General features: G+C 39.5%; 1 protein-coding gene across 5 annotated transcripts in view; it reads right to left on the bottom strand.

The window, feature by feature from the left end:
• The window catches only part of sobpa (sine oculis binding protein homolog (Drosophila) a), a 107,127-nt gene that overhangs the window by 40,270 nt on the left and 52,500 nt on the right, over positions 1–14,357 (bottom strand). For 3 of the 5 annotated variants that reach the window (XM_017718239.2, XM_037538598.1, XM_017718233.2), the window contains one exon: positions 12,576–12,599. The exons of 1 other annotated variant lie outside the window; for it this stretch is intronic. In XM_017718239.2, coding sequence (XP_017573728.1) covers positions 12,576–12,599 — 24 coding nt within the window. Of the gene's footprint in view, positions 1–6,107; positions 6,144–12,575; positions 12,600–14,357 lie in introns of all 5 variants that reach the window. One more of the 5 variants, XM_037538597.1, reaches the window with a different exon arrangement.

Here is a 14,357-nt window from a genome sequence, read left to right as displayed (position 1 = left end):
GTTGTGAAGCAGAAATCTACTTACTGTCTGACTCATGTAGACCTGGAGTTTCCCCGTTATATGATTACTGTCTGACTCCTGTAGACCTGGAGTTTCCCTGTTATCTTATTACTGTCTGACTCATGTAGACCTGGAGTTTCCCCATTATCTGATTACTGTCTGACTCCTGTAGACCTGGAGTTTCCCTGTTATCTTATTACTGTCTGACTCCTGTAGACCTGGAGTTTCCCTGTTATCTGATTACTGTCTGACTCATGTAGACCTGGAGTTTCCCCGTTATCTGATTACTGTCTGACTCGTGTAGACCTGGAGTTTCCCCGTTATCTGATTACTGTCTGACTCATGTAGACCTGGAGTTTCCCCGTTATCTGATTACTGTCTGACTCATGTAGACCTGGAGTTTCCCCATTATCTGATTACTGTTTGACTCATGTAGACCTGGAGTTTCCCCATTATCTGATTACTGTCTGACTCATGTAGACCTGGAGTTTCCCCATTATCTGATTATCTGACAAAATCTGATTTTCTGCAGTTATCGGAGTATTAAACATTGTAAAAAAATAGAAACACAAATGGATTAAATTCCATATTTTAGTGGACGTTCCCTGATTGACAGCGTGTGGTTTGATGTTCTGTAAAATGCATTGATCATTAAAAACGTCTCTGGTGTTTCCTTTATTATGTGGAACACCAATGACGACCGGTAACACCGGTGACTCCTATGGAGAGACAGGAAAGTGGACGTCTCTTTTCAATATCTGTTGTAGAATGTAAATTTACAGAAAAGGCTTGGGTGACTATTGTCTTCTAGGGTTTGTTAGCCACATTAGCTCTAAACTAAAGAAACAAAACTTGATCTGCTACGTCTGGGGTACACGGAAAATGTATTAATTATTGCCAAGCCATGCCAAGTCGCCATCCTCTTCTTGGTTAATCATAAAAATGCTTTATGAATCTGGTCCAGCAGGTTTTCTGCTCTGTTCTAGACGTAGAATATGCAGTCAGCTGTTGCTAACGTTACCTGATGTAGTGTAAACTGTGAGTTTGTTAGCATAAAGCTTAATTTTAGCATCAGTAATTACCTATATAGTCTTCCATCTGCGTATGAATGTGTGGGTGTTGCTGTTAAGGAAATCAGTAGAACTATTTCTCCGTTATATTCGCTTACTAATGCGGGCAGCTAATTTCCCTGCGGTCACCCTTAGCAACTCGCTTAGCAATCTAGCCTTAAAAAAGCAAATAGAAACACAGCGCAGGGAAAAAGGACGTCCGCATGAGTGCAGGGAAGGAAGGGTGGATGGATGAGGGAGCAGATGTACAGACGAAGGGGTGAGAAAGCGAGGGATGGGGGGACGAGTGAAGGAGGCTCTTTTGAAGTGCAGATTTCTGCGCTAATCTGAGTTAGCGCACCCAAGCTAGCAGACTTAACATATGGCCACTGTGTGTGTTTTTCTCGCGTGGTGGTGTTGGCAGAGCCTCGTTTTCACTCATGTTTTATTCCGTTTGTGTGTGTGTGTGTGTGTGTGCGTGTGTGTGGAAAGAATACACATATTTATACACTAATAAAACCAACCTGCCAGTCTGCCGGCTTCACAGAGAAGCGGTCAAACAGTCCACAACACATCTAGCTTGAAATACACTGTGCGTCCAAGATCTGTGGAAACCTGCTCCTGCAGCGTTTCTTCTGAAATCAAGGGTGTTAATATTGAGTTTGTGCTGCAGTAACAACCTCGACTCTTCTGGGAAGGCTTTACACTAGATGCTGAACATTGCTGTGAGGATTTGATTGAGCATCAGTGAGGTCAGGTGCTGATGTTGGGTGGTCAGTTCTGGATCCCAAAGGTATGTGATGGAGCTCCATCACTTCAGAGAACGCAGTTCCAATGCTGGGGGGCTTTATACCCCTCTAGCACTGAGCACTGGGCATGGTGACCTTAGGCTCATGTTGGGCTGCTCCAGAGTGTCCCATTCTATTGGTCTATGCTATTTTATACACACACACACACACACACACACACATATATATATATATATATATGTGTCTGAAACACTAAGTTATTCAGAAAATTTGAACAAGTGCTTCGTGGCTGATTTTAAAGGAATATTTTAATCCACGTAATACATGTAGTCGAAAAGTATATGACCCATTACTTGTCAGCTTTAGAAGCAAACTTTAAGGCATCACGTCTGTAGCTCCAGGTATACTGAAATATATATATTCCATCTTTTGCTTTGATCTCTTCACATGTCACATTTTCTCTTTTCTCTATCTTCTAGCTCTAGATCTATTCAGATATCCATCTTCTAGCTCTAGACCTATTGACATGTCCAGTCTCTAGTTCCATATTTATTCAAATAGCCATCGTCCACCTCCAAGTATGCTGAAACTTCTACCTTCCAGCTCCTGACATACCCACACTCCCGTATCAGATTTATCAAGATAAGAATCTCCCTGATTGAAAATGTTTCAATGTCCAACTATTTATTAAATATACAGATCCACTTAGATATCAGTCTTTCAGCTTAAGATTTTCTCATATATCCATCTTCTAAAGCTTGATCTGTTCAGATATCCATCCCTTTTGATCCAATTCTATTCAAATATTCATCCTCTATCCCAAGAACCACTGACCTATCATCCATAATCCCCAGATCTATTGACATATCCATCATGTAGCTCCAGGTAATTCCAGATATCCATCTTCTACATCCAAACCTATTGGAATATCCATCTTCTAGCTCCAGATCCACTTAGATATCAATCCTTCAGCTCAAGATTTCCTCATATATCCATCTTGTAAAACATAATCTGTTCAGATATTCATCTAGATCCAAATCTATTCAAATATTTATCCTCCAGCCCCATATGTGTTTGAATAACCATTCTCAGCTTCAGTTCTATTGTGGAATCATTTTTTAGCTCTAGATATCCTGAAATATCCACCTACAAACCTAGGATCTATTCATATTTCCACTCTCCAGTCCCAGATGTGATCAGATATCCATCTTTCAGATCCATGTCTCTTCAGACATTCATTTTCTAGATCCTGATATTTCCAGATATCCATTTTCCAGATTGAAATCTATTCAAATATCCATCCTCAATCCCTAAATCTACTGACCTATTCATTCTCTAGCTCCAGATCCATTCTGACATCCATCTTCCACATCCTGATCTGTGCAGATACGCATCAAATCAGAATATTCATCCTCCAGGTTTAGATCTATTGATATATGAATCTTCTAGATCTAGATCCTTTAAGATATCCATCTTCCAGCTTTAATCTACTCAAATATGCATCTCTCAGCTCTCTCTCTATATAAATCGTCCTGCTCAAGCTTTATTAAGGCTTCTATATTCCAGCTGCTGACGCAATCAGATATCTATTCCACAGCTCTAACTCTACTGAGATATTCATTTTCCAGATTGTGGTCTACTCAGATGTCCATTCTGGCCAAGCTGCTCTGCCTCCTGCTGGAAACAAGTCTACAAGCTGAAAACAAGTCTGCATTAATAAAACCCTTAAGAGAATAATAGACCACTTCAAAGCACTGACCATCAATGAAAGATCTCTCTTCACAGCTGTTCTCTTTCTCTGTTAGCTGTGCTTTCTGAGGTATTTGAAATTGCCTCAGGTAATAAAAAAGTCTGACTGACTGAGTAGCAGTATGTAGCCGTGTGCTTGGCAGTAGTCCATTGCTGGGCCAGTTGATTGATAGAAGGGCACATTTGAGATTTGGTAGAGTGGCACATTGGTAGATCGGTAGATTGACAGCCAGAGAGTAATAATAAATAATAAATTAGTAGACTGGTAGGTTGATAAATTGGTAAATCCATAGATTCGTAAACTAATAAATTAGTAGACTGGTAGGTTGATAAATTGGTAAATCTGTAGATTGGTAGACTGATCAATCAGTAGATTGGTAGGTTGATAAATTGGTAAATCTGTAGATTAGGTTGATAAATTTGTAAATCTGTAGATTGCTAGACCAATCAATTAGTAGATTGGTAGGTTGATAAATTGGTAAATCTATAGATTGGTAGACTGATCAATTAGTAGATTGGCAGGTTGATAAATTGATAAATCTATAGATTGGTAGACTGATCAATTAGTAGATTGGTAGGTTGATAAATTGGTAAATCTATAGATTGGTAGACTGATCAATTAGTAGATTGGCAGGTTGATAAATTGGTAAATCTATAGATTGGTAGACTAATCAATTAGTAGACTGGTAGGTTGATAAATTGGTAAATCTGTAGATTGGTAGACTGATCAATCAGTAGATTGGTAGGTTGATAAATTGGTAAATCTGTAGATTGGCAGGTTGATAAATTTGTAAATCTGTAGATTGCTAGACCAATCAATTAGTAGATTGGTAGGTTGGTAAATCTATAGATCGGTAGACTGATCAATTAGTAGACTGGTAGGTTGATAAATTGGTAAATCTGTAGATTGGTAGACTGATCTATCAGTATATTAGTAGGTTGATGAATAGTACATTCAAAGATTGTTAGGTTGATAAATTGGTAAATCTGTACATTGCTAGACCAATCAATTAGTAGATTGGTAGGTTGGTAAATCTATAGATCGGTAGACTGATCATTTAGTAGATTAGTAGGTTGATAAATTGGTAAATTAGTAGGTTGGTAGACTGATCAATTGGTAGGTTGATAAATTGGTGAATGCGTATTTTGGTGGGCTGGTAGACTGGGCTGTATTGTGTGTGTACGTGTAACCAGATCTGTTTTATATCTTGGCAGCGTCTGGCGTGTTGAGTTTCCGACATGAAGCAGCTGCAGGTATTTACCGCTGAACCAGGTCAGCTGCTGCCAGAGTCACATCTAACATTTCAGTCCCACTGATGCGCTCACACACGTGACAGACAAAAAACAACGATTATTGTTGCAGCCGACCTTGCAGCTCAAATGAAAAAATGACGGGGGGGGTATCACTTACTCGAGTCTCTCTCACGTGAACGTTCGTCAGGATGTGAAGAGGAGAGTGAAAGCAAAGAGGTTGTGTGTACTTCGTTTTCATACCTTTTCAGGACACAAACGTTTTGACTTTCTAGTAAAACCAGACAAAAACTGTTCTAAATTGCATGAGTGACTAAATGCTCCTGAATTTGTAAAGTGCTTTTCACAAAAACTGACAAAAGAAAACAAAAGAGAAAACACTGAGGTTGAGAGGAGAGTTAGGCTTAAAAAACCTTATCATATATACACATTTCACTGCTGTCGAAATATCTCCAACGGTAGCTTTACAGGAGAAGGAAAGAAACATACTTTACTTTTAATGTAAGTCAATGGAACCAGAATTTTTTCACCTAATTTGGAACACTTCTTTTGGTCCATTCATCATGAAACTTACACACAATGAAAAGGACATCAGGCATTCAAATTAGGTCAAAACCTGAAAAATGGACATACGAAGTTTTGTTCTAACAACAGTGATTTACAGGTTATATTACATATGGGGCCTTTTATTACACATAGGCTTATTCATTTAATTTCCAGTCAAAACCAGAGGCGACTATAAATAAAACCAGTCAAAACTGGAGCTCAAAAAATGATTAAGAGCTACAGAGAAACTGGGCCACCTAACAACCACCTGGAAGACCTGGTCGACCCCAGAACTGCCCCCATCAGATAAACAGCGCTTAAAGCTTTCGTCTTTAAGAGAGAGGAGAAAATCAAGCTGCTTCAGATCTGAAAACATCCACAGGTGTTTCTGTCCATCCTTCCACTGTGACAAGACCACTCAGCGCTGCGGGTCTGAAAGGACGTGTAGCTGATCAAGAAGAACCTCACTGAGAAAAGGAGATGGACACATCAAACAAAGAAGCTGAACGACGGACTGACCACCCCAGAGTCCAGACCTCAACACCACTGAATATGTTTGATTTCTTCAGAAAATCAACCAGCTTCTCAGACTGAGCTTTGGAGGTGTGTCTGCAGGTTCTCTGAGGAGCTGAAAGTGAGTCTCCGGAAAAGAATGGAAGCTGGAATAGATTTAGTTGGTGGGGTTTCTGTGTATTTTGTGTTAAATATGTTTCTTTTATCATAACACTAAAAATGAGTAATGGCTATTCTGGCTGGAAATTACCTGAATGAAGGGTGATCTTTGACTTTTTGCACAGTTCTGTAAATACAATACATAAGGCACATGAAATTATTATATATACACATATTACATAATACTGCTCTCAGAACAAAATGTCATATCTCCATTTTTGTCAATTTTCAGTTTTTGACATAACTTGAAAACGCCTGATGTCCTTTACATTGTGTGTCAATTTCATGATGAATGGACCAAAATAAATGACCCAAAATGACTTGGAAAAATGGTTCCATGTTACTGTTTTGGAGATACAAGGATTTCTTCTGACAGCAGCGATATATAGAATTCATATTGGGGCATTTATATGACCTAATTTCCTGACAAAGTATGAAAACAAACCACTACGTGAGTGTGTGTGTGTGTGTGTGTGTGTGTGTGTGTGTGTGTGTGTGAGGGGTTCAGGTTACTTGCCCTTTATCTGTACTTAACAGAAAGTAATCACAGGTACGGAACACGCTCAGGATCACAGATGCTGACTGGATCAGGTGGACCTGAAGCTTCACACCACCAGAGAACTAGCCAGCATTACTGTCGTACTGACCACTTCGGCATTATGACCTGGGCAGCACATGTCTCTGACATGTTGGCCAGTATTGTGCTCTGACTGACCTCTTCACCATCACGTCAGCATAGCGGTCAATAAAACAACCAAAATGACCACAACGCTGCACAGATCATGGCAAATGGTCAGTCCTAGTATGTTACTTGCTAACATAAGCTGTGGGCCTGGGGCCGTATTACAGACTTCTTATCTTTTTGTCTTAAGATCTGACAGGTCAAGATAAGATTTTAACAGAAGCAAATCTGATCTTAATTTGAGAATCGTATCTTATCTTACAGCATCTTTTCTTATCTCAAGTTAGGAAATCTTAACTTACTTGATTGAAGTCGACAATCAACTGTTGTGTCTGTTACCTAGCAACTGACTATGAGCGCACAGCTGAAACATAAACATGTAATCTAGTTAGTCAGCCAGACAGCTAATGTAAGCTACCATTACGGAGGGAAAAAAACTAAAGCGCGATAAACTGAGAGTTAAGAATATTGTGTGCGTTTTGTGCTGTTTATCAGAGTCACCGCTCTCAGTTTCAGTCTCCATTTCCCAAACGCTTTAGCCGAGCACTAATGTTACTCCTCCTAATAAACAGACACACGTTCAGCTCCGTCTCTTCATTATTCACCACGATCACTGTAATATTTAATCGTCACCATTAACATACAAAGTTACTCAGAGGGACGATGGAGATCAAGTCTGCAGTGTCTAACGCTGTTAGAAAAAACCTCACAAGTCAAAGCACCGTTTTCAGTGTAGATGAATGTAGCCTCATTAAGCTACTTATAGTGAACTGTGCTGCCTGTACAAATTAAAACAATATTAATATGAATAAAACAGAACTTAAGACGCTCTGGGGTTTATCTTAAAGTTAGGAAAATATTTAGGATATTTTGGCAACTTACGATGTTTCTGTAAAACTGTTTTCTCATCTGGAAATTAGATAAGATTATACACTTAAAAACTGTCGTTCTGTAATGGCTTCTGTCCTAAATTCAGTCGTAACTGATGTTACCATGAAAACAAAGCAGATCTCAGACTTAAGAATGTTCTGTAATATGGCTCCAGATCTTAATTTAGGAATCTTATCTTAAGGCATCTTAAGGAATCCTAACTTACTTGATCAAAGTCAACAATCACCTGTCATGCCTGTTACCTAGCAACCATTCATAGCTACCATTACTGATGTAGAAAAAAAGGCCAAATTAAACTGAAGTGTGATAAACTGCAAGTTGTGAATACTGTGAGAGCGCCCCCTGCTGTTTATCTGAGCTTCGCCGCTCCCCAGTTTCAGTCTCAGAACATACCCTATAAATGCTGATTTTGCATGTTTAGCTTATTACTATCTCTATTAATGCCTTGTATTTAAATAGATCATAATATAATCCTTGTAAATATCTAATGTCTGAATAATTCAATGTTTTCTTTTAAACAGTTTATTTACTGTAGGAGCAGATTGAACTAAATCAGCAGAATGCTCCATGTACAATGATCGACTGGGTAAAAGAGGCAGTTTAAACCTCATAAAGAATATTAATGAAAACGCTCGGGTTCCCAGACAGCTTGTCTCCAAGAATGGAATTATTTTTTCCTGGACAGGGAACTAAAAACGGTGACACTCCAGGGAAATCCTGGACGGGTGGTGACTCTATCCCAGGTCCACCCTGCTAACTGGCATGTACTGTTAGCTCTGTTAGCATTCCTAACCCTGCAGTACGACATGACCCAACTTTGAAACACATTTCTAGGTCATCTTCTCCAACAGAGGTGGTCATTTCTGCGGTGAGTGGTGATGCGGTGGAGAGCATGCTGTGCCTAAAGAGCCTCAGAGCAGAGAACAGGAGCCAGCGCTAAATCTGGATCTGCATTCATATCGATATGTTTACATTTGGGGAGAAATCTGCTGACCGCACCACATCGCTGGGCTTAGCTCGGCATTTTTCATTGACTGTGCCTGCCGCTAGGAGCTAACGGCCACCCCCCCCTCCTCACTCTCTATCCATTCACTGGGCAGTTAGGCAGCTTCTCTTTCGTCTGGTTCCCATCACCACCACTGTGAACAGTTTGGACTTGGTAAGTTTCTCTAGAACAGAGCGTTTCACACCAAACCACTCTGAACCGCTCTTAAGGGCTGTGTTTATGCCTTAGCCACTTAACTATTAACTATGCAGATTTGTTTTTGAAAATTGATGGAATTCCCCTTTAATATTAGCTGCTTGTGGTGCTACATTCATTGCACATCTACAGCACACACTATATATAAATATTTACAGTGCTGTGTGAAGGTTTTAGGCATCTAAGCAAATTTTTAAGCAGTTGACCTCAGCAGGGAGTTTATGACAATATACATTAGAATAAAGTCGTATTCATAATTCAAACAAACAGAAAAACAATAAAGAGTAACAAGAATTTCTTGGGTCCATATTTTTCCTGGACACCTTCACAGCTGCCACAGAGACTCGTTAATATCATCAATGACATCATGAGCTCAATTTACTGAGCACTGATTGGTCAAACCAGGAGCTGCTTTTTAACTACATATAATACTGGACTTCCTCGAGGAGGAGAGGCTTGGAGATGGGTAAACACACACACCAACATCCAGAACATCACTATTTATTATCTATCTATCTATCTATCTATCTATCTATCTATATAAATATGTTATATTAATTAATATTCTTTAAATGTTGTTTATTCAAATATTAACATTAATATTTCTCAGCAAATAAACACAAACTACACAAATAAACAGATTTTGAAAATGTGTCTTGGGTGCCTCAGACTTTCACACAGTACTGTATATAGATACACACACAATATGTAATTTATTTAATTGTCTTAGTGCCAAACCTCAAATTAGTAAATGACTACTAACTAGATTAGCTCAACTATTTGCATATTTGAATAACCACACCCATTTCTCTCTTGCATTTCTTACTTCCATTTCCTCCCTCCATCATGTTCTCCCTGTTTTTTCTTTCTTTTTTAAAAGGGATACATTTACAAGCTCAAAAACACACCACTCATCACCCCTTTAACCCCGTCAGGCGTATTATTCAGCTATTACTCTTAATATCTATGAATTATTCAGTATCTATTCTAAATTATTCAGTGTCTATTCTAAAGGTTTCTTTAAAGGGACCACAGCTTACATTTCTCCTGCATTTTATTTTTTCTCCCTGAGGCTCACTTACAACATAACACTAACAAAAACAGCCATAATTCATTTTTACATGCAGAACTTCCAGCTTCTCTTTACCCCTCTGGCATATGTAAATGAGCTCTGTTCTGACGGGCTTCTGCGTTTGGTCTCATTCCAAAAACAGTCTGAGTTGAAACACTTCTTATAACTTCCACGTGAAAGGGCGGGGCTAAACTGCTGTAGGCGGTATATTATAAATACGTACAGTAAAAATGAGCCGTTTTTGCAGCTTCGTTTCCACACATGACTGTATGATTGTTATGAACCTTTAACAATGTTCACACAATAAATCAAACTGTGGGAATTAAAAGTATGGAAAATGCAGTTTTCCATGATGGGTTCTTTGAAGAACCGTTCCTACATGTGCGAGTGTAACCTAAATGCTTAAAGAACCTCTAAATGATGGAAATGCCACGAACCTTTAAGGAACCTTCAACTCAAGAGTGTCAACACAAGCTGAACTGATGACATTGACAGATGTTTTCCTCCTCGCTTTCAGTGTTTCAGCACTCAGTTACAGAGAGAGGCATTTGTTCTGTTCCCATCTCTCTCTCTCTCTCTCTCTCTCACTCTCTCACTCTCTCTCTCACTCTCTCTCTCACTCTCTCTCTCACTCTCTCTCTGTTTCTCTCTCTTTCTCTCTCTCTGTTTCTCTATCTCTCCCTCTCTCTCTCTCTCGCTCGCTCTCTCTGTTTCTATTTCTCTCTCTCTCTCTCTCTCTCTCTTTTTATCTCTATCTCTGTTTCTGTTTCTCTATTTCTCTCTCTCTCTCTCTTTTTATCACTCTCTATCTCTGTTTCTGTTTCTCTATTTCTCTCCCTCTCTCTCTCTCTCTCTCTCTCTCTCTCTCTCTCTCTCTCTCTCTCTCTGTTTCTCCCTGGATTTGGAGGCGGAGGGTGGAGAGTATGTTTGGATAGTGTTTGGAGGGTGTTGGGTGACTGTGGAATGCTTTTGGAGTCTGATACCACAGTTTCTGTGCTTACTGCCCACAGATGACCTGTCAGCACCACAGTCCTTTCAGCACACCAATCAGCCTTCGTGGGCGTCTACTAGAGCCCAAGAACTCACGAGGGGCGTGGCCCAGAATCTCAGCCAGCCTGAATGAATCTGAGCTTTCAGGTTTGGTTATTAGGAGCATACAAGAAGTATGCTAAACGTTTTAATAAGCGAGTATGTTTTCTTCGCAGCGGAGGTGGAATGTAAATGCAAGAGCCCTGTGTCACTGCTCATTTTAGCACGCCTTCATCAACCGATAAGCCTCGACGCCATCCAGGGCCATCCCATCACTGTATTAGCTCGAGTAACGGTCGTCAGATGAGCCCTTGGAGAGGCCTCGAGGGAGCGAGCTGAAAACTTCTCTTTCAAGATCTCCAAAATACGACAGACAAAGCAGTTTGTAAGCCATAGCAATAAAACAGCAGAGCACCACTTTCTGTGAAAATGACACACTTACACACAAAACGATATGAAAAAGAAAGAACAATGTGACAGCACTCAATTTAACATGATCGCCGTGACAAACAACATAGAGGAAATGGCACTTTCTCATTAATTTCCATGGCAGACCAACATAACAAATATGAAAACACAAAAGATGTCCAATGAATCACAGGCCAACATGACCATCGCCGCACAAATGACCCACCAATTAATTTTCTACGTCTGTGGCTGATTGGATATTATCCTCACGCGCTTCGATCACACTGAGCCTTTCTCTAAAATGCTAAACAGAGCTGCCTGTCAAACACACGCACTCCTGATAACAGACACAGACATCGGCCACTTTATTAGAAACACCTATGTTGTGCTTTCACTCACTGGCCACTTTATTAGAAACACCTACCGTGTGCTTCCACTAACTGGCCACTTTATTAGAAATGCTTCCACTAATTGGCCACTTTATTAGAAATGCTTCCACTAATTGGCCACTTTATTAGAAGCACAGACTTTGTACTACCACTACCTGGCCACTTTATTAGAAACACTTCCACTCACTGGCCACTTTATTAGAAACACCCACCTTGTGCTTCCACTTACTGGCCACTTTATTAGAAACACCTACCATGTACTTCCACTTACTGGCCACTTTATTAGAAACACCTACCTTGTACTTCCACTTACTGGCCACTTTATTAGAAACACCTACCATGTACTTCCACTTACTGGCCACTTTATTAGAAACAACTACGTTGTGCTTCCACTAACTGGCCACTTTATTAGAAATGCTTCCACTATCTGGCCACTTTATTAGAAACACTTCCACTCACTTACTACTTTATTAGAAACACCTACCTTGTGCATCAACAGGTGGGCTGTAGCGTCTAAACATACACCAGCACAAGGAAGGCGTTTCAAATAAAGTGGCCAGTGAGTAGAAGTGTTTCTAATAAAGTGGCCAAGGAACATGTGTATATTTTAAAAAACAACATTCAGTTCATGAGTAACAGCACGTATGTGGGGGCCCGGGGGGGTGAAAAAGGTCGTCTAAGGTTGTGTGTATATTTATGTGCAATCATGCATGCATACACTGATGTGTCGTGGTCTGTGTGTGTGTGTGTGTGTGTGTGTGTGTGTGTGTGTATTTGTTGCCTGTGAGAGAAAGAAAGTCGCTAGCAGACAGTGAACAGATCTAAATGGGAGATTTCTAACACACACAGGCAGAAAGGCAGAAAGGGGAGAATGTAAGTATACTTACATTGCAATTCCTTACATATCCCAGCTTAGGTATAAGAGAGAAAGCACACAGTCAGTAGGCCACTCCCACTCCGACTCCAAAATAACGCTTAAAGCTCTGAGGAACGTCCCCATGCCAAGCCAACTTCTCAAAGAGATTCTGCCTCAGCAGCAGACCAGATCAGAGCCAAATATCACCTGAAGATGATGTGCATTTTTTGGCAAATGCAGATCTTATTTAGCTTGTGGCAAACGAGATTAAAGGAATTGACCATTTATAGCCACATGGAACCAATGATTCGACTACAAGTGCTGTTTTGGGATCAGTGCCTTTGACTGCAGAGGTGGGCAGTAAATCAACAGTATTGATGTTTTTTGTCACTATCATATCAAAACTTCACAACTCTATTTGTTGGTAAAAATGAAAGACGCCATAGCACTTCATAACACTTCATAACACTTCATAACACTTCATAACACCTGCATAAGCGTCAAATAACATTAAATGTGCATTAGAATTCATTACTTGTTTATGTCAGTTGGCATAATGTTTTATGAAGTATATTATATTGTATTTATTTAGACCTGATATCTAGTGTTCTCAAATATGCCTCTGCATTATAAGTTTCATTATTCAGAAATTACAGTTCTTAACAGTGTTATAAATGGAACAAATGCCACTTTAGGTCAAGGCTCAGTACGTCAACACAACGCCATTTACTTCTTAAAACATCTTGCAATCACAGACATAAGCTGTTCATACATACTCGAGTGTTGCTGTTTAATACTCGGTATTTAAATGTATTTATTTATTTTTGTATGCAGTACCCCCCTTTATTTTATTTTATTTTATTTTATTTTATGGGTTTTTGGTATGAAAAACACAAATACGATAAATAAAGAATTATAAAATAAATCTGTTATTTGGTGCTCATGCATGTGTAATGAAGATACTTTTCAAAAAACGAGTGTTTATCTGTTTTTTCCCCAACATTTAAAACATCGAATGTTTCATGATGCCTTTCATGATAACTCTTATACGCAAAGAATGAGCCAACGGCCAATCAGAGCAAGGCTTTTCACAGCACGCTGGAGTTTACTTTGTTACTTTTGATTATTTGAAACTGGCAATAATTAATAAAAATAGTTAATGAGGAGAATACAAGTGGAGCAAAAAATTCAATGAAAAAGAATTCAAGGAACCAGAACCGTGGTTCACATATACTCGAGGTTCATTTATGTCTAGTTTAATTTTGACAAAAAGATGCCACTAATCTGTAAACACCGGTACGATCATCGAAAAGCAACACTATAAATGAATTTCCGCACTTACGAAGTACACATACTAACGAGTCCGAGGAGTTTATGACCAGATAATTCCATCCATCCATCCATCCATTTTCTAAGGTGCTAAGAATAAAGACAGAACTAGGCTAGCAGACAGGATTGGCTGGCACCAGAGACGGTTTAAGGGCAGTCTGGCCACTTCTTACTTCTCACATTATATAAAAATATGACCGTAAAACGCCAGAGTGAATGGGGGTGAAAGGAGCCAAACAGCTGATAACAAAAACCTAAAATTATTTCTAACCACATGTTCGGACCCTCCTTTGATTTTGGAAAATATAATTGGATTAAATAGTGAAGAAAACTTTCTTATTTCTCAACAATAAGCAGGTTTCCGGTTGTAGGGTGCTAGAATTACTACTACTTAGTCTGGAGTCGTCAGCATTACTGCTACTGAGCGCTGATTGGTTGGCATTACCACTACTGAGCGCTTATTGGTTGGCATTACCACTACTGA

The sequence above is a fragment of the Pygocentrus nattereri genome, chromosome 5 (genome assembly GCF_015220715.1).
Source record: "Pygocentrus nattereri isolate fPygNat1 chromosome 5, fPygNat1.pri, whole genome shotgun sequence".
In the NCBI taxonomy this organism is placed as follows: Eukaryota; Metazoa; Chordata; class Actinopteri; order Characiformes; family Serrasalmidae; genus Pygocentrus; species Pygocentrus nattereri.
This window is presented reverse-complemented; position numbering and strand designations above follow the sequence as displayed.